This window comes from Nelumbo lutea, chromosome 3 (genome assembly GCF_056320005.1).
Source record: "Nelumbo lutea isolate HS-2025 chromosome 3, American lotus-T2T, whole genome shotgun sequence".
Lineage (NCBI taxonomy): Eukaryota > Viridiplantae > Streptophyta > Magnoliopsida > Proteales > Nelumbonaceae > Nelumbo > Nelumbo lutea.
This window is the reverse complement of record NC_142686.1, coordinates 9,068,724-9,087,900: the sequence shown is the minus strand read 5'-3', so window position 1 is coordinate 9,087,900 and position 19,177 is coordinate 9,068,724. Positions and strand designations below refer to the sequence as shown.

The following is a 19,177-nucleotide window of genomic DNA, read 5'->3' as shown; positions in this document are numbered from 1 at the left end:
AAGGATTCTAACTTAAGCTTCGGAGCCTCTACACCGGGTTGCCCCCGGAGCTTCCCCATCTCCTCCGTTTCAGGTTCCCTGCTACCCCGTTCGGAAGCAAGGCCGCGGATAGCTAAGACCGGCCGGATCGCGCTCCATCAATTGGCGTCATCTGTGGGAAACGCTTCAAAAAGCCTCCCTCCAAACTTCAATAACCTCTTTTCTAAAAAAAAACCCAACACTCATGGCCTCCTCCAGCAACACCGGACGTGGCACGGAGACAAACGCTGCCGGGGAGCAACTTCAAGTCCCCGTGGTGTGCGTTGGACAGTTCACCATCCCCCTCTCGGCGGATGGGATCCCCAGCTTGAACGCGCCACAAGCAGTGGCACCCGTAGACCCTCCTACCACAAGCATCCCCTTTCCTCCCCCCATTGAGACAACCTTCACTGAACCGACTGCCGTCCCCTTGGCAGCCAGCCAAAACCAGTTGGAGGACTTGATGCAGTGTGCATGCGGGCAATGCAAACCCAAATGCAACAGTTCCAGCAACACCAGCTTCACCAGCACCAAGTCCTGCACAACATCTCCCAGTATCACTATCAACAGCAGTTCCCCCAACTACCACTGAACCAACCACTACTTCCACCTCACCACCCCGCTTCGAGGCCGGTCAAGGCCTCCCGGCCCCAGAACCACCCTAACAGCCAGGCCGAAGAGAGAAAAGTGTCATCCCCGCCTCGCAACCCGCAGGCGGGTCGGGAATCTCACCTGCGAGGTTGGCACCCCGGCGTTCCAAGCCCGAGCTCCCGCTCACCGAAAATCGATTCAGCGCCCTGGCGACGGACTACCAGTATTTCGGGCCCATCGAGCTCGGTAACACGGAGGCCAGCAGCGCTAGTACAAGGCCCGCTCAACGGCGAAGGCGTTGGCGAAGTCGCCGAACCGCCACCCGCGCCTTGTCGGAATTCAGAGGCAAAGACACGAGCTCAGACGAGGTAGGGGCTGCCCCGGTTCTCTCGGTTCCTTCCCCCTTCGCATCGGAACTCCTGGCGGTCCCCTTACCCAGAGACTTCAAGCTCCTACCTCTGGACAAGTACGACGGGTCCTTCGACCCCAACGACCACGTTGACGCCTTTCAGTCCCAAATGCACCTCGCCAGGGCCAGCGAATCGTGCATGTGCGTGGCCTTTACCACCACCCTCAGGGGGGTAGCCCGCACTTGGTACAGGAACCTGGCCCCCGGGTCGATAAAATGCTGGGCTCAGTTCGTGCAAGTCTTCACCACACACTTCGTCACCAACCAACGGTGCCCCAGAACAGAAGAGAGCATCTTCGGAGTAGTCCAAAGAGAAGGAGAATCCATTCGGGGCTACATCAAACGATTCAACGAAGCATGCTTGCAAATACCGCGGTTGGACCCCGCAGTGCAGCTCACGGCGGCCAAAAGAGGGGTGACGCACAAAGAATTCAAATGGCACATGGTGGCCAACCAGCCCGCAACCGTGGCCGAATTCCTCAAACTCGCGGATAAGTTCATGAGGACAGAGGAAGAAATCAGCCAACGAACCGAAGGCGGGAACGAGAAAAGAAAGAGAGAAGGCGAGCTCTCCAACCCGGTGAATAGAAAAAACCCGACCCGGGAGTCGAAGCCGAACCAGTCATTCTGGCCCCCCTAGCAGTTCAGACGGACTACACGCCGTCAAACACGAGGTGGACAGAGATCTTAATGACGATCAAAGACAACCCGTACGTTAAGTGGCCACCTCGCCTAAAGGGAAATCCGAACGAGAGAAATAAGAATTTGTATTGTAGTTTCCATAGAGACCATGGTCATAGCACCGAACAGTGTGATAACCTCCGGAACGAGATAGAGGGGCTCATCCGTCGCGGATACTTGAGAAACTTTGTACAGCACAACAATAACAATAAAACAGGTCGGCAAGGGGAGCACGAAAAGGATGCCCCCGAGTCTAGCAACAGACTTGCCGAACCGTTGCAGAAGCAGCCTCCGGAAGAGAGGCCAGTTCGGGGAACCATCCATGTAATAGTGGGAGGTTCGGTGGTAGCGGGGTGTACCTCGGCAGCAGCCCGGACTTCAGTTCCCGAAGCGGCCCTCGAAGAACGGAACCCCCCAAAGAGACCAAAGACCGAAGAACCAATCTTTTTCATGGAGGACTACGCGCGAGGAGTCCATTACCCCCATGATGACGCGCTTGTCATTAAACTAAGGATCAGCGACTTCGATGTCAGGCGCGTAGTCGTAGATTTGGGCAGCTCAGCCGACATCCTCTTCAAATCAGCATTTGACCAGCTGTAGTTACAGAGGAGTGAGCTGAAGCCCGTGAACACTCCCCTGGTGGGTTTCAGCGGAGAGGAAGTCAGGCCCCACGGAAAAGTAACTGTCCCTGTGGAAGTCGGCACATGGCCTTGTTCGGTCAAACTCAATCATGATTTCCTGGTAGTCGCGACCCCCTCCCCCTACAATGCCATAATAGGGCCGCCGATCACGCATATCCTACGGGCGGCGGTCTCCACCTACTATTTGGCCATGAAGTTCCCTACGGACTTCGGTGTAGGGGTAGCGCGGGGCGACCAGCTTGAGTCCCGCAAGTGCTATGTTGCCGCCCTGAAGGGAAAAACCAAGGCGGCCGACGACCTCGAGCTAGAGCGGCCTGCGGGGCAAGGTGAGGAACGAGCTTCGCCCACAGAGGAAACTGTCGCAATCCCGACTTCGGCTACGGACCCAGCTTGCACACTAAGCATCGGAGCTTCCATCGAGGATCCCCTACGAACCGAATTGGTGAGTTTTTTACTTCAAAATTTAGATATTTTTGCCTGGTCCGCGGCCGACATGCCCAGCATTAGCCCCGGACTGATAACTCACAAACTTAATACTGACCCTGTAGTCAGACCCGTTAGACAGAAAAAACGCAACTTAGCCCTAGAACGCTGGAGAGCGGTCGACGAGGAGGTCGAGAAGCTCATCGCAGCAAACTTGAAAAGGGAAGTCCATTACCCGAGCTGGGTGGCCAACCCGGTGTTGGTAAAAAAGGCAAACGGCAAGTGGCGCATGTGCGTCGACTATACCGACCTGAATCGAGCTTGCCCGGAAGATTGCTTCCCCCTCCCCAGAATTGATTGTCTAGTGGACGCGACCTCGGGAAATGAGTTGCTAAGCTTCCTGGACGCCTACTTGGGCTACAACGAAGTTAGGATGGACCCATCCGATGAGGAAAAAACCAGCTTCATAACCGAGTTCGGCCTGTATTGCTACAAAGTCATGCCCTTCGGACTAAAAAGTGCCGGAGTGACTTTCCAAAGACTTGTAAATAGGCTATTTCGGCCCCTGATTGGTACGAAGATAGAGTGCTATGTAGACGACATGGTCGTCAAGACTCAGTTTTCACAATAATTAATACAAGACTTAGATTCTGTTTTCCAAATCCTGCGTTAGTTTAGCATGAAGTTGAACCCCAACAAGTGTGTCTTCGGCGTCACCTCGGGCAAGTTCATAGGCTACATTGTCAATCGGCGCGGTATTGAGGCCAACCCGGACAAAGTAAAAGCCATTCTAGATATGAAACCACCTCGGAAAGTAAAAGAGGTTCAGAGGCTAAACGGCCGCATAGACGCTCTAAGCCTCTTCTTGTCTAAGTCAGCAGACCGCTGCCTACCCTTCTTCAAGGCAATCAAAGGCAAAGGGTTTGAGTGGACCCTGGATTGCCAGTTCGCGTTCGACGAACTGAAAGGTTACCTCGCTAGTGTGCCAACCTTAGCCCGGCCCGAGGTGGGCGAAGTCTTAGAACTGTACCTCTCGGCGAGCGACGAGGCGGTCAGTTCGGTACTGATAAAAGAAATAGACCAGGTCCAACGACCCATCTATTATGTTAGTAAAATTTTGCAGGGAGCAGAGGCAAGGTACCCGGAGATAGAAAAACTAGCATACGCCCTAGTAATAGCAGCTCGGAAACTCCGCCCATACTTCCAGGCTCACACCGTCATCGTCTTAACTGACAAACCTCTTAGACAAGTTTTACTCAAACCCGAGGTTTCCGGTCGACTGACGAAATGGACCATCGAACTCAGCGAGTACGACCTCCAGTACAAACCGAGAACCGCTATCAAGGCCCAAGCTTTGGCAGATTTAATCGCCGAGTGCACTTTCAGCCACGAAGCCCCACAGGTCGAGCCCGAGGTCCCCAGTTCGGGCGAACCCGGAGCTCCTGAGCCCATAGAGTCTGAACCCCGTGAAGTAGCATCCAGTGTGGCATCTCTCCTGGTCAGGCGAAGCGCGAACTTGTATGAGGAGCCCTGGATCCTTCACGTGGGCGGTTCCTCGAACCGGCAAGGCAGCGGAGCTGGAATAGTCTTGAGCGGCCTGGGCGGCACAAAATTAGAATACGCACTACGCTTTGAGTTTGCGGCATCCAACAACGAGGCAGAGTACGAAGCACTGATCTCCGGGCTGGACTTCGCGCGAAAGGTAAAGGCAAAACACTTGGTCATTTGCGATTCTCAGCTCGTGGTGAACCAAGTTACCAGCGAGTACGAAGCACGCGATCTCTCCATGATCGCATATTTGGCCAAAGTAAAAGAAGCCCTGCTCAACTTCCAGTCACACATCATCAGGCAAATCCCGAGGTCAGAAAACACTGAGGCCAACGCCCTATCCCGGTTAGCCAGTACAAGTCACAACAATATGAGAACTGTGTACATAGAGGAATTACCTCGGCCTAGTATTCTCGGGGGGACAGAGGAGGTCGCTCCCGTCTTGGAGGCAGAGCCGAGCTGGATCGGTCCACTCGCGAGCTTCTTGATAGACGGAACCCTCCCTGCAGAACGCAATGCGGCCAAGAGGGTGCAGCGCCAGGCGGCCAAATACGTCGTAATAGACGAACGGTTGTACCGACGGTCGTACACGCTCCCCTATTTGCGTTGCCAGCGACCTGCTGAAACCGAGTTCGTACTCCGCGACACTCATGTGCGGTGGACACTTGGGGGGCAGAGCACTCTCCCAAAAGGCATTTCGACAAGGATACAATTGGCCAACGATGAAGGCAGAAGCTGTCGAGCTCGTCAGAAAATGTGACAAGTGTCAGAAGCACGCTAATATCCACCATCAACCTGCCTCCGACATCAAATACCTCACCAGCTCGTGGCCCTTTGCACAATGGGGCATCGACCTCCTAGGGCCATTCCCACCAGCAATAGGTGGAAGAAAATTTCTAGTTGTTGCAGTAGATTACTTTACGAAGTGGATAGAAGCCGAACCTCTGGCAACTGTTACGGCTCAAAACATATAGAACTTCTTTTGGAAGAACATAGTATGTCGGTTCGGGTTACCTCGGGTACTAATCTCTGACAACGGCAAACAGTTTGAGGATATCAAGTTCCAAGAATGGTGCCAGAACATGGGGATCCGACAAAATTTCACGTCAATCGCGCATCCGCAGGCAAACGGTCAGACGGAAGTAATGAACAGAGCCATCTTGCACGGACTGAAAGCACGTCTGGATCGAGCTAAGGGATTATGGATCAAAGAGCTACCAAGTGTCTTATGGGCTCACCGAACTACCGGAAAAGCAGCCATGGGAGAAACCCCTTTCAACCTCACCTACGGCACTGAAGCAGTGATTCCGGCGGAAATTGAAATACCAACATTGCGATTAGAAACATACGACGATCGGACGAACGAAGACGAGTTACGTACCAACCTTGACCTACTGGATGAGGTAAGGGACCTCACGCACATCCGAACAGCGGCATACCAGCAGCAAGTAGCTCGCTACTACAATAGTAGAGTAAAGCAACGAAGCTTCCGAGTCGGCGACCTGGTCCTTCATAAGATTATGGTGCCCGAACCCGGCATGGGCAAGCTTGGACCTAATTGGGAAGGGCCCTATAAAGTAAAAAGAGCACTCAGGGGCGCATACGAACTCGAAACCTTGGAAGGCAAACGAGTATCTCGAGCGTGGAACGTTGTAAATTTAAGGCGATACTACCTATAAACCACCAAGCGAAGTGGACGAAATCAGGTCCTAGGTGCCACGAGGCAAGCCAAGAGGAACTTCGGCGTAGACAAACAAAGAAGAGCATATTATAAGCTCGGCAAAAAACCAGTTCGTGGCATAAAAGACCGCGGAAATTTAATAACCCGGACAGTGGCAGACAAAGAAACAGTTCGGGGAAGATGAGCAAGGGGAAAAAGACATTCCATTGCAAGAAACAGTACATTGAAAAAAAAATTTACATGCCCAGAGCCACTTCTTCGCCATCGGAAGGCACTTCAACAACACCCGAAGGCCCTGCCTCTCCCTCAGAGTCCGGCTCGCTATCGGCAGCATTGGCCATCTCCTAAGTTATACGCGAACTGGTTATGGCACTTACATCGAGGTCGAGGTACGTATTCCGGATCATCCACCGGCTCAACTTGAACCCCCTCCTGTAAGAGTCCACCATCAGATAATCAAAACGCGGAGAGGCAATGTAGTCTTTAACTGCCTTCTTCTTGGCATCTTCAATGCCTTGGGAAAAAATCAGTGTTCTCTCCCTGATGTCCTCTTGAAGATATTCGATTTGATGCTGCAAATCCAACTTCAAGTCCGCCATATGCTTGACAACTACCCCCATGGCCTCGGCGTCATGCTGAGACCTCGCCTGCCTGGCCATCGCGACGCGAGCAGCCTCTTCAGCAGCATAAGCAGCCGCCTCAGCAGCCCAGGTATTTTCCTCTGCAGCACGGAAGGCTTCTTTAGCAGCATGAGCGGCAGCCTCAGCAACTCGCGCCTGTCGCGAGCTCCTCTCCACTTGGGCCGCCAAGGCATGAATTGAAGAATTCACCAAACAAAAGAAACAAGTGAGCAAATGACAGCAGAAGCAACAAAATTAAAAAGGAAGACGGAATCTAACTTACCACCATGGCATGTGTTACGGCGCGGCAAGCGACCTAATTCAAGGGAAAATCGGTCCACGCCGCGACCTCCTCAGGGAAAGTAGCGTCCCTACTCTTCTGAAGAGCGTAGTTCGGCGTCAACACGCTCCTAAACTCCCCTTGAGCTCCCGAGCCTGAGGGCCCAGCCCGTGTATGAGCAGACCCGGAGTGAGCAGGAGCACTTGAGTACGCAGGAGCGCCCGTATGAGTGGTCTCAGTGTAAGGCGCCTCGGCAGTTTCTTGCACCGGTGGAGTCACTTCGGGCTCCCTGGGCAGATCCTCCGGCGTATGGTCTGGAACTTGGGGCTCCTCATCCAAGGGCAGCTCGGTACGAGTTCGCTTGGTGACCCGCTTCCTCCTCTTCATACCTTGAAACAAACGCCCCCCACGAGTTCTCTCTGCGTCCATGACACCTGTAGAAAAGAGTTCGACATAAAAAAAAAATGAAAAGAACAGAGCAAGCAAGAACCGCATAGCTAGAAACCTACCCGAACTCAGGCCGACTGCAGTAAGCTTGGCCTCCGTAAGTAGTGGTGGCACTTTAAGCCTTGCCGTGCCCATTGCCGGAGGCCCTTCACCGTCTCTTTATCGAGAGTTACGCCTAAATCGGGAGCGGCCTCACCCCACCCGGTCTGAAAGGGCCATCCTTGTGCACTTCGCACGCTGAAGTAGTCCCGCTTCCAAGCCGGGACCTTATTAGGAAGATCATGCAGAAGCTTAAAACCTTGGCGAGGAGAAAGGTAATACGCCCGTCTCCCCTCAGGAAGAGAACCCGCCTGTCTCTTGAGCATCAAGATAGAGGAGAATATCTCTAAGTCCAAGGGGAAGTTCTGCTCGCAAAAAAGGGAAACTATCCCCACCAGGTTCCGAATAGAGTTCGGATGAAGCTGGCCAATGGTGACACCGAAGTGGTTTATGACTTCGACGAGAAGGGGATGGAAAGGAAGTCGCAACCCTGCAGCGAGCTTCTCTCGAAAAATCATGATCTCGTCGGGACCATGTTCCCAAGGAAAGCTACCTGAAGGAATAAAATATGTGTACCCCCCAGGAAGATTGTAAGACAGAAGTATGGATTGAAGCCCCTCAGGCGTCATGGTCGAAGGACCAAACCTGTCTAGCATCCGACCTCGGCGGGAGGTAAACGCCAAACTGCCCGAAGCAACTCGGTCCTCTGGTTCATAGTCCTCAAGCTCCACCTCAGGATCACTGAGGCAGTCTGGGGACACGGTTCGGTTGGTGGAACCTACGTCGGTCCTACTCGAAGAATCGTCTGAGCTATCAAAGCTAGACATTGGGGAAAAGATAGATTCAAGAAAGTACTCACCGGAAAGTTTGAAGAACAAGCCAAAGAACCGTGAAGACTGTATAACCAGCCTTGACGCGAGCTAGAAAAGACTTGGACGCGAACTCAGTAGACAAACCGCAGAAGTGACAAACCAACCGGGGTCCCCCACTATTTATAGCTACAGTAACCAAGAATCGACCGTGCAGACCGAAGATGATCCGACGGCCCACGTTCTTACCGACCGCACAACCCTTAAGGTCGAGACGTGATTGGCGCACGTCTTTCCAAAAAAAGTGAAATGTCAGCGCACGTCTTTTTGAAACCGAGTCGCTTCGACACACGTTTTTTCCGAAATTGACGCCCCACACGTCTCCCTGACAGTCGCCCACGCACGTACAGCAGTGGCGCGCTTTTGAAATGACCCGCTGTCACGTCCCTGCGGCGCGAATTGGTTTGAAATTTAAAACGCGCGCTGTCACAACCACCAACGTTCTTGAGTAAGCACGTTTCCAGCCTTCTCGGATACCGAAAAAACCCTAGCAAAAGCGTCTCGTGCAGTGAAGGTTCGAAGGACGGGACAAATCCACCTGCTACCTCGCGAAAACTCCCCGCACCATGGCAAGACCTCTGGTGCAAGGAGTGGGGGGCAATTGATGAAGGAAGATTCGGCCCGACCTCTCTATTACGTGACACGTGGCAGAAACAATAGCTTGGAAAAAAGGGCCAAGCCTAGGCGGGAACAAGGGGACACTAGCGGATTGAGCTCCCTACCGGGGGCCCGAACTGACCCACCTTGTAACAGCTCGGGATACACTTCGCCGAATTGACCCTTGTAACAACTCGGGATACACTTCGCCGAACTGACCCACCTTGTAACAGCTCGGGATACACTTCGCCGAACTGACCCTTGTAACATCTCGGGATACACTTCGCCGAACTGACCCACCTTGTAACAGCTCGGGATACACTTCGCCGAACTGACCCACCTTGTAACGGCTCGGGATACACTTCGCCGAACTGACCCACCTTGTAACAGCTCGGGATACACTTCGCCGAACTGACCTGCCCTATAGATACCTCCGAGCTCAAGACTGCCTCGCTCAGCACTCACTTGGCACCAAAACCAAACAAGTCGTACCACGCCTGACACTAAGGAAGTTCGTGCCCAAGGGCGCCGTGCCTGACTGACTTGGGATCTGACGTTTGGCGGCAGCACCCTAAACGGCCACCTGCCACTGCCACTGACATCGCCATCTCCAGTTAGATGACGGTTAGGCAGTGACGGTTCTGTCTCAACAGAAAGGACGACGGCCGAATTGACAAGCACAAGGGTAATCATACTTGACCTGACAAGGGCCCCGGGACGAGTGCACGAAGTGATTATAAGAGCCCCTGCCCCCCGACAACGGAGGTATGCAAAAATTTTGCGCTATCTGGTATTACCTTGCTTTTGAAGGATTCTAACTTGAGCTTCGGAGCCTCTACACCGCGTTTCCCCCGGAGCTTCCCCATCTCCTCCGTTTCAGGTTCGCTGCTACCCCGTTCGGAAACAAGGCCGCAGACAGTTAAGACCGGCCGGATCACGCTCCATCAACATCCTTTCCAAATGGAGCCTTTAATACAAAATACAAGGTTTATAGTCTACAAATTTGTATTTATACTCCTTCCAAGTGTTGCTAAAAGGAATGATTGATTGACATGAAAAATAATTTAGAAGAGCTTTGACCAATCAATCGAACCGCCCCCTCCCATACCCTTGTTACAGCATAGTTTGATGCAAGTCTTGATTCCAATTAACCAGATAAATTACTGAGACGGTGTTTTGATTTGTAATTGTGTTTATACTTGATTTAAGCATTTGAAAGTAATCAATAAAACTGTGTTGTAAAAGTGTCAATTAATGAGGCGGTATTTATCCAATATTATAATTATTTATTATTGTTTAAATAGACACAATTGCACACAACCAAAATAGAATTTTAGTTTGATAAAGTAAAAAATGCATATGTGTCATTTACATTTATGTGGAAACTGGTCCACAAAATCACGAAATCAAACACCCTTCACCTTTAGTTTGATTATGTGGACACTAGTGGATAGGGGTGTAATTCTGATGGTTTGAATCAAATTTAAGTTCAACCCAAGTCCAACCGTAAGAATTGAGACTCGTGCCCAAATTATTTAATTTGGGTCCATTCCGAATTAAAATCTGATGCATTTAAGTTGGTCTTAATTCCGAATTGGATTCACATTTATCAATAAATTCAAACTAAAATTTAATATAGATATATATTTATATATATATATATAATTTATAAAATAAAAATACATATTTGTATGTACATAATCAATCTGACCTCGGGTTGGATTCAATCTACCTAATTAGAGTCGACCCAGTAAAAAAAAAGAAAAGCGTAAGCTTTTGAGCTCAGCCCAAAGGCTAAAATCCATCCCAAGCCTAGGCAGTGTAAAATTGCCCAAGTTGCACCCCTTGGTAGAGTAGTGGGAGTGGATCCAAACCCTAGAAAAAGGGAAGTGTTGGACAGCATTCTTATACAACATGCCATGGTTGGCTCACCCGACTACCCGACGCTGAAGTAGTCTTTACCTAGCAAAACTAGTGACTTGTTAGAATAAAAAAACGGTAAAATATAAAAACCTCACCTGAAGTTTCTGACAATCAAAATATCTCCTCTAAAAGTTTCATTTTTGACAAAAGCCTGCAAGTTACATATCTTTTATCTTTGTCCCAATAGTGTAGACTTTAAAATTACTAAATTACCCTTATAACTTATTATTGGAATCTTTCAATATAATTCAAGATGTTAAATTTGATCTTTTAAACTTCACAAGACCTAGCACTTCTATAGAGTAAAATTATTTTATTCTTATCAATTTAGCTTATGGAATTTTTTAATTAAAATTGAAATATTATTTTGAAGTATTTTAATAAATTTGCATTTGAAGTGATAGATATAAGGGTATAATCGGTACTCTAACTGCACTGGGCCAACATTTTCGGTCAAAGACAATAACAAGCAAGGTAATTGCATTTTTTTTCAATATTATTATTGAAGAAGTTTTTGTGGAAATGAATTCTCAGTGGAGGTTTTTAGAATTGTCAGAACATGAGGGGAGGTTTTTATATTTTACATATAAAAAATGACCACGTGGTATATAGGCATTATTTTTATTGAAGTTTGTCACATGTAAAATCTGGAGTCGAATGGGAGGGAAGAGGCTTTGAGCTAAATATTTCCATATGCCACGTGGCTAATTCTTTGGTCATGTTTTACCAGGGTGGCTATTCCAGCGGAAGCCGGTTACGGTTAGCAATCCAAACGTAATCAGCTATACTGCACTATTGCTCGCTATCGGCGCATTTTAGAACTAAGCCCATAAAAAAAAAAAAGCTGCTGTAAGCCTGAAACAGAGACAGAATTATATCCAATAATCATAAATCAGAGGCAAATTAGAGTAATGAGTGGCATCCGGGGATCGATCAGAATCAGATCAACCACTTTAGAATTTAGATGTATATAATATATATATTTATTATCTTATAACTGAAATTACAGACAGCAGGAGAGGCATGTGCCTGCCATGTATGTGGCCTCAGCCTCGGTCTCTCTCTTTAACATCCGGCGCATGTTAAAGTGAGGATATGAGTTTTTAAATAATAATTTTCCGAGGACCAAAAGCCAACAAAAGCTGAGACAACCCAAGCACGTGACCTGTCGAAGAAATTACCTGCCTCCTTTTCTCTCTCTCTCTCTCTGTTTTTTGGACAAACTTCCTTTCTCTCTGTCTTTCAGTCCAATCACTCTCTGGCAAGATTTTAGAAAAGATTAACGAAAATCAGAAACTAAAAAGGAAGAAAATTTAAAGGAAATAAGGAATCCCGCATTCTATTTTTTATTAATTTTGAAATTAAAAATTGAGAGATTTTTATCTCTTTCTTTTTAATTTTTTCGCTTGTACCGCATCTGTGTCTGTGTCGATTTTGGCCTTTTGTATTGGCTTTTCCGTGTTTGGTAGTGTGCGTTTTTCGCTTTTCTCTGATGGGATGAGAGAAGAGGATATGGGAGAATCGCAGAAGATGAACAGGGCAGGGATTAAAACCAACAATATACTCACAAGGAATACGTGGGGATCGGTTAAAATGGATAGAAATCACACCCAGCATTCTCCAATCTCTAGGATTTCAGAATTTCACAGATGATGGGCGCTTTGCTTGCTTCGTTGCTACCTTCCTTCTCTCTAAAAAATTCTCTTTCTTTTCTCCTTTGTTTCTGTCGAAATGGTGCTGAGACTGAGGAGTTTGATTGCAATCAATGTTTCTTACTCGTTTCTTTGTATCTGAGCTCGGAATTTCTTGGGACTGTGCTTTTGGCATCTCGACTCTGATCTGGAGCTGTTTCTGGCAGAGTTTCTTTGGGAAAGTTAATTTTCTTTTCGTCTGCTCCCTACTGAAATGGTGGTTTTGGGAGTGAATTTCGTCCCGGTTATGAATTCTTATGCGAGTAACGGAGGTTCTGGCACAGGGCTGTCGACCGTGATAGGATGGTGACAGAACACGTTTGAAGAAAAAAAGGCGAAGAGGATATTTTCCTTTTATAGAAATGTGGGTTTTGCTTCTGCGTTCGGATTGAGATCTCTTTCATGGTGCTTGTTCGCTTTGTGCTGATGTTATGGTTGTTCTATGGATCTAATTTCAGGTGACTTGGCTTCTTTACTTGGTTTTGGTGGTTTTTCCATGTCAGTTCTGGTTGTGAGAAGAGTGTAAGTGTATCTCAGCGCTGAAAACAGAGCATGGAAAGGAATTTAGTTTTCTGGGGAGTTGGTTTAGTACTCCTAGTCCTGGCATGGATGGAGGGGTCCGCTGCTACTCTTTCTCCGTCTGGTGTAAACTATGAAGGTCTGTAGATCTTGGCCTTCTTTTGTTTTTTGTTTTTTATTTTTTAATCCCTCTAGTAAATTGTTCTTCTCTGCTAGTGAAGAAAATAGCTACTAAAAATAATAATCGATTAAAGAAATGGAGTAACAGGAGCCAACCGGATTTATTCGGTGAAAACTAAAAAGACTTCTTTGCGTTTCATTTCTTAATATTATTTGCCTTCTTGTAAATATCTCTGATTTACCATTCTTTCTGGTAGCCCATTGACAAGCAAACCTATCCGGATTCTGGAAATGACTACATTTTAGCAGTTTTAGAGTCTTGTGAATGTTTTACCCAGAAACATCCACCATACTTTATTACCTGCTTTAATACCGGTGAAGCTTTCTATTACTCGTCCTTTGATCAGGGGGTATAAAAATAGATATAGTAAAAGAAAATTGAAGGAACAATGAATCATCCTAATCTGCTCTTACCTTTTTCTTCTTTTGATCCAAATGCAGTTGTAGCCTTGATGGCCATTAAAAATGATCTAAATGACCCATACAACGTATTGGAGAACTGGGATATTAACTCGGTAGATCCTTGTAGTTGGAGGATGGTTACCTGCTCTGCTGATGGCTATGTGTCCGCTCTGTAAGATTCTTTTAGCCCTTTTATTTCTTACATGGTTTAAATATGTAACCTCTGAGTATTAACTAGAAATGATAACCATTGACATTAACCCCTTTTTTGGTTCGTAACTCATTCGTTTCAACGTCTTTTAATTTTTCAATCAGAGGACTACCTAGTCAAAGCTTGTCCGGGACCTTATCTCCAGGAATTGGAAATCTTAGTAACCTGCAAACTGTGTAAGTTGAAGCTGCCTTCTTCTATATATATATATATATATATATATATATATATGATAGGATAGTTGGGTGGTTTATTGGTTATTGGTTGGTAAAGATGATGGTGGGGTGGTGGCATTTGGTATATTCCACATATTTAGGAGAACATCTTTACCGAGCCTCACACTTATTCTATGAAAGAATTTTGAACATTTTATGCAGGTTGCTGCAGAACAATGCCATATCTGGCCCCATTCCTGCTGATATAGGAAAGCTGGAGAAGCTACAAACACTTGATCTCTCAAACAATAAGTTCAGTGGTGTAATACCAAGTTCTTTGGGGAACCTTAAGAACCTTAATTATCTGTAAGTTTGGAGGACAGTCCGTCTTTAATCTTATTTCCATTTTCTGAATTCTAATCAGTGAAACTGTTTTATGTTTGACTTATTTTCTTAACTCTTTAGATTAAAGCTATCTTTTTTTTCCTTCTTGCTAATTATTTTTCTTAGAGACAAGCTAATGATCACTTGTGTTTTCTGGTCTTTTAAACAAGTCAGGCGGTTAAATAATAACAGTCTTTCTGGATCCTGCCCTGAGTCTCTGTCCAATGTGGAAGGTCTCACCCTCGTGTATGTCTATATCCTCTCACTTGTGTTTTCTCTAAGTTGACAATTAATTGTTTTTATATTTATTCATAAACCTGTAAATTTACTGGTTTAAGTGAACTCTGACTGTAGGGACCTTTCCTATAACAATCTAAGTGGTTCCTTGCCAAAAATATCCGCCAGAACTTTCAAGTATGATTTTCTTTTTCTCATTCTTTTGATTTTTCCACTTTTGGAGTTATGTTTGATTTTTAACGTTATCAATTTATATCCTTCTTTAGAATTATTGGGAACCCTTTAATTTGTGGACCAAACGCTGAAAACAACTGTTCTGCTGTGTCACCAGAGCCACTTTCATTTCCACCAGATGCTCTAAGAGGTATATATGTACCTAATCAACTAGTTAAGATTACTTTGATCACTTGAATAGGATGAGTATCTAAGCTATAGGCATGTTGGGTTTCCCAGCTCAATCAGAACCTGGAGGAGCAAAAAGCCACCATGTGGCTATTGCATTTGGGGCAAGCACTGGGTCAGTTTCTCTTATCATCATTGCTGTTGGGTTGCTTCTCTGGTGGCGGCACAGACACAACCAGCAGATTTTCTTTGATGTTAATGGTTAGTACCTCTTCCTATTCAGGATACTATTTCCAGGATGATTTCTTGTATCAGTGCATGTAGATACGATAAATAGAAGGTATTGAAGCTAGTTAATCTTTCTTAGTGGATTCTAGTATTTCAGTTGGTGAGTTACATTGCTGATAGGGTCATATCCCTAGACATGCTCTGACTGATCCATGAACCCTTGTTTTAATCATTGGCTGAGTTTTTTAAACTATAGTTTGGACCATAAATTTGGAAATTGGGGTTCTTCTGATTGGTTTGCATTTTAGCTATATTTGCACCATTGGGTGGTTGACCAATTAAAAGATAAAGTCATTAAGAAAGTGGTGTGGAGTCCATTAAGGAAGCTGATCCTTGATGTGCCACATGACAATACAGGAGTTGTGCATGGAAGTACCAACACAGGGATATAAAATTTTAGATTTTTTTTGATAGATATATAAAATTGTAGATTTCACATAAACATCTTGTAGGCCAGAAATATATAGTGATCAAGAATGAAGCAACATATCATGGGGCAATTTCAAAACCTTTGTTGTGGTTTTTTAGGTCTTTTAAATGAGTGGTGGATAGGATGCTGATTTTGATCCAGGGGATCTTGTCCTGTACCTATTTGATGGCTACTTGATACATAAAGTGTGCATGGCTTAGTATTTGATGTCTTCTCATATAAGATTTTATTTATTTATTTATTCAATGGCCAACTCTTCAACCATGCTGATAACACTTTATTTATCATAAGAACTTACTTTTCTCTGTGTATATCTGTGCACATTGTGCCTGCATTTCTCAGATAAAATGTTTCATGGCAGATCAATATGATCCAGAGGTTTGTTTGGGCCACTTGAAGAGGTACTCGTTTAAGGAACTCCGATCAGCAACTGACCATTTTAACTCAAAGAACATTCTAGGAAGGGGTGGCTCTGGAATTGTTTACAAGGGTTGCTTGCAAGATGGGACTCTTGTGGCTGTCAAAAGATTGAAAGACTACAATACAGCTGGTGGTGAAGTCCAATTCCAGACAGAAGTTGAGATGATAAGCCTGGCTGTCCATCGGAATCTCCTTCGACTTTGTGGGTTCTGTATGACACAGAATGAAAGGCTTCTCGTCTATCCTTATATGCCAAATGGAAGTGTTGCTTCTCGATTAAGAGGTGAGCAAATTTGGCATCTTGGAGTTTGCATTACTTAGTGTCTTCCTCAGTCTTATGCTTGAACCTTCAAATGGCTACAAGATCTGCAACATCAAATGACATTGGTTATTTGCTATTTATCAAGTTTGTCCTCCTACTCAGATGGGACCAACTGTTTTTGTGTTTTTTATGGTGGTAAAATTTGGCTTTTTGACAACTTTTGGTTTGAGTGTGTTATACACACCTCCTTGGATAAAAAAACAGTCTCTGCATTTAAGAAAAGGTCCCAACTCATTAACCCAAAAAAAAAGGAAAGGAAAGGTCCAAACTCAACTGCATTCTTAAAAGAAGTATATACTTCATACGTCTTTCTGACAATTTCCTTATTTTCTATAAATACATGTAATTATTTTATTGTTTACTAAACTTGTGATTTACCATGGTAACTAAGTAGCAATGCAAAATTTTGGTAGCTAAACAGTGGCTGATTTCTGATTGCATCATTTCAATATCTTTATTGCCAGAGTGAATATTCAGTTTCTCAACCTTCTATTTTCAGTAATCCTTACTAACGAGCCTTTTCTGTACTTTTAACAAATTATTTAAATACTCTTTGATTGTATGTAATGTATGTTCTTTTTCCATCCCAGATCACATCCATGGAAAGCCAGCTTTGGACTGGTCAAGACGAAAGAGAATAGCACTAGGGACTGCAAGGGGGCTACTGTATTTGCATGAACAGTGTGACCCAAAAATTATTCACCGTGATGTGAAGGCAGCTAACATTCTGCTTGATGAAGACTTTGAAGCCGTTGTTGGAGATTTTGGGTTGGCAAAGCTCTTGGATCACCGGGATTCTCATGTTACCACAGCTGTCCGTGGCACTGTTGGTCACATAGCTCCTGAGTACTTGTCAACAGGCCAGTCATCGGAAAAAACAGATGTATTTGGTTTTGGCATCTTGCTCCTTGAGCTTATTACAGGTCAGAAGGCTTTGGATTTTGGACGGGTGGCAAACCAGAAAGGAGTAATGCTTGATTGGGTACTCTCTCTCTCTCTCTCTCTCTCTCTCTCTCTCTCTCTATATATATATATATATATATATATATATGAATCCTATCTTGTTGGCTGCCTCATCGCCATGGAAAATTATCCTATACATTATTGTACTGCATTTTTTTGAGCCAAAATATTTTTGGGGTCTTAAAGCTGGATTCTAATGAATGGCTGATCTCACGTCCCTAGAATGTGCAACCTTTCATTAGTGACTCAGGGATTCTGAGGATTATGGTCCTAGCATCTAAACTTTTCAAAAAATGTGCCTCAGGTTGAACAATCTGAGTAAATTTAGATGCTGCAGAGCAGCCCCAAGTGGACTAATTAGAGTTCCTTAATGTTGGAGACTTGGACTTTGAAGATGTGTGAATTTGAGGATTTTTCAAAACTTTCCAAACGCATCAAAAGACCTGAGCATATAGGCTATTGCTTTGTCTTCATTAATGCCCTCTCAAACAGTGTTGTCTATATGTTCCACAGGTGAAGAAGCTTCATCAAGAGGGAAAGCTCAATCAAATGGTAGATAAGTGTCTGAATAACAAATTTGATAGAGTTGAGTTAGAGGAGATGGTTCAGGTGGCTCTTTTGTGTACGCAGTTCCATCCTTCGCAGCGTCCAAAAATGTGTGAAGTGTTAAGGATGTTGGAAGGCGATGGCCTAGCAGAGAAGTGGGAAGCCTCGCAGAAGGTTGAGACACCGAGATTCCGGTCGTCTGAAACCATGCCTCAGAGATACTCAGACTTCATAGAGGAATCCTCACTTGTTGTAGAAGCAATGGAGCTCTCTGGTCCGAGGTGACACGTGTCAATTTGTTATGAACGCATCCGTTGTGTATCACAAATTGAAGAGTTATTCAAATGCAAATATATGATTGGTGTTCATAGCTGTTGAGAGTGCTTGTATTCATCTGTACAAAAAGGAATACTCCATCTTTTGTACTAGCATCCATCCCGTCCTCTTCTCAGAAAACTGGGTTGGGCTGGTTGAGCTTTTTGCTAGAAAATTTTGCTGTTGCATATTGTGAAGTAACTCTTAATTACTGGTTTGATCTCTCTCTCTCTCTCTCTAGCCATTGCCACTACCGCACGGTTTCATGGGTTTGTCTATGACGATTTGAAAAAATTTAAACAAAGCACACTGCTTGATGTCTGCCAAAGTTTGTTGAAAAGGGTGGAAAGTACAGGAAGACTACTTTGCCATGAATATTGATTGGAGCTTCGTGGCAAGCATGGATGGGCCTCGACACTGGACATTGGACAGCCATGGATGAGGTGTCCCTCTTTGTTTTTCTCTGTTAAAATAAGGGCGGGGAGAGAAAAAGGACGGCTCAGGAATGTCCTTTTGCGGGTCACAGACCTCTCTGTAAAGACTATTTCACGGAATAGACCAAACGAAGGAAACGGCAGTGGGTTGGGTCTTGGCCCCGATAAGTTGTCAATCTGTCCCGTATTTGGATCACCCACGATTCCATGGGTCCCATCTTGATTATCATCTGGATCCAAGAATCATTTTCATGTCTCGTCTAGATTGTGGGTTTTCTTCTTTGGACGCTAGTGTTGTTGAGGCCCTGAAAATATTGATCCATGAGCCCATGAGGCCATGACATTCGGATTTGGTCCAATATGAGTCCATTACAAATTGGCGAGATTCAATCTAATCCGATGAAAAGAACGACTTGGAAATGGAACCATTTTGGCCACTGATTTTTGGGTCGGCGATTTGACCGTCTGATGGATGGCTCGTTCTGACAAAAAAATTAAAAATAAAAACATCCAAAACCGTTGAATAGGTCAGCGGTTCGATCGTTTGGGTCAATAAGTTGTTGACCGATTC

The 19,177-nt window shown here is 45.6% G+C and overlaps 1 protein-coding gene across 1 annotated transcript; it reads left to right on the top strand.

Annotated features, from left to right (window-relative positions):
• Nucleotides 1-11,901: 11,901 nt before the first annotated feature.
• On the top strand, nt 11,902-18,396 carry NIK3 (NSP-interacting kinase 3). The gene is made up of 12 exons (XM_088977019.1): nt 11,902-12,822; nt 12,917-13,116; nt 13,599-13,731; nt 13,875-13,946; nt 14,148-14,291; nt 14,484-14,555; nt 14,664-14,723; nt 14,813-14,910; nt 15,000-15,149; nt 15,968-16,309; nt 16,939-17,330; nt 17,825-18,396. The coding sequence occupies exons 2-12, from the start codon at nt 13,011-13,013 to the stop codon at nt 18,140-18,142; spliced, it is 1,887 nt and encodes a 628-aa protein (XP_088833145.1). The 5' UTR covers nt 11,902-12,822; nt 12,917-13,010; the 3' UTR covers nt 18,143-18,396.
• Nucleotides 18,397-19,177: the final 781 nt, after the last annotated feature.

What these genes read in the sequence shown, in the direction of transcription:
- NIK3 (XM_088977019.1), top strand. Translation starts at nt 13,011, where the DNA reads ATGGAAAGGAATTTAGTTTTCTGGGGAGTTGGTTTAGTACTCCTAGTC. An exon ending in GATGGCTATGTGTCCGCTCT is followed by an intron (nt 13,732 to 13,874) that starts GTAAGATTCTTT and finishes TTTTTCAATCAG; the next exon opens with AGGACTACCTAGTCAAAGCT. An exon ending in AAGGAGTAATGCTTGATTGG is followed by an intron (nt 17,331 to 17,824) that starts GTACTCTCTCTC and finishes TATGTTCCACAG; the next exon opens with GTGAAGAAGCTTCATCAAGA.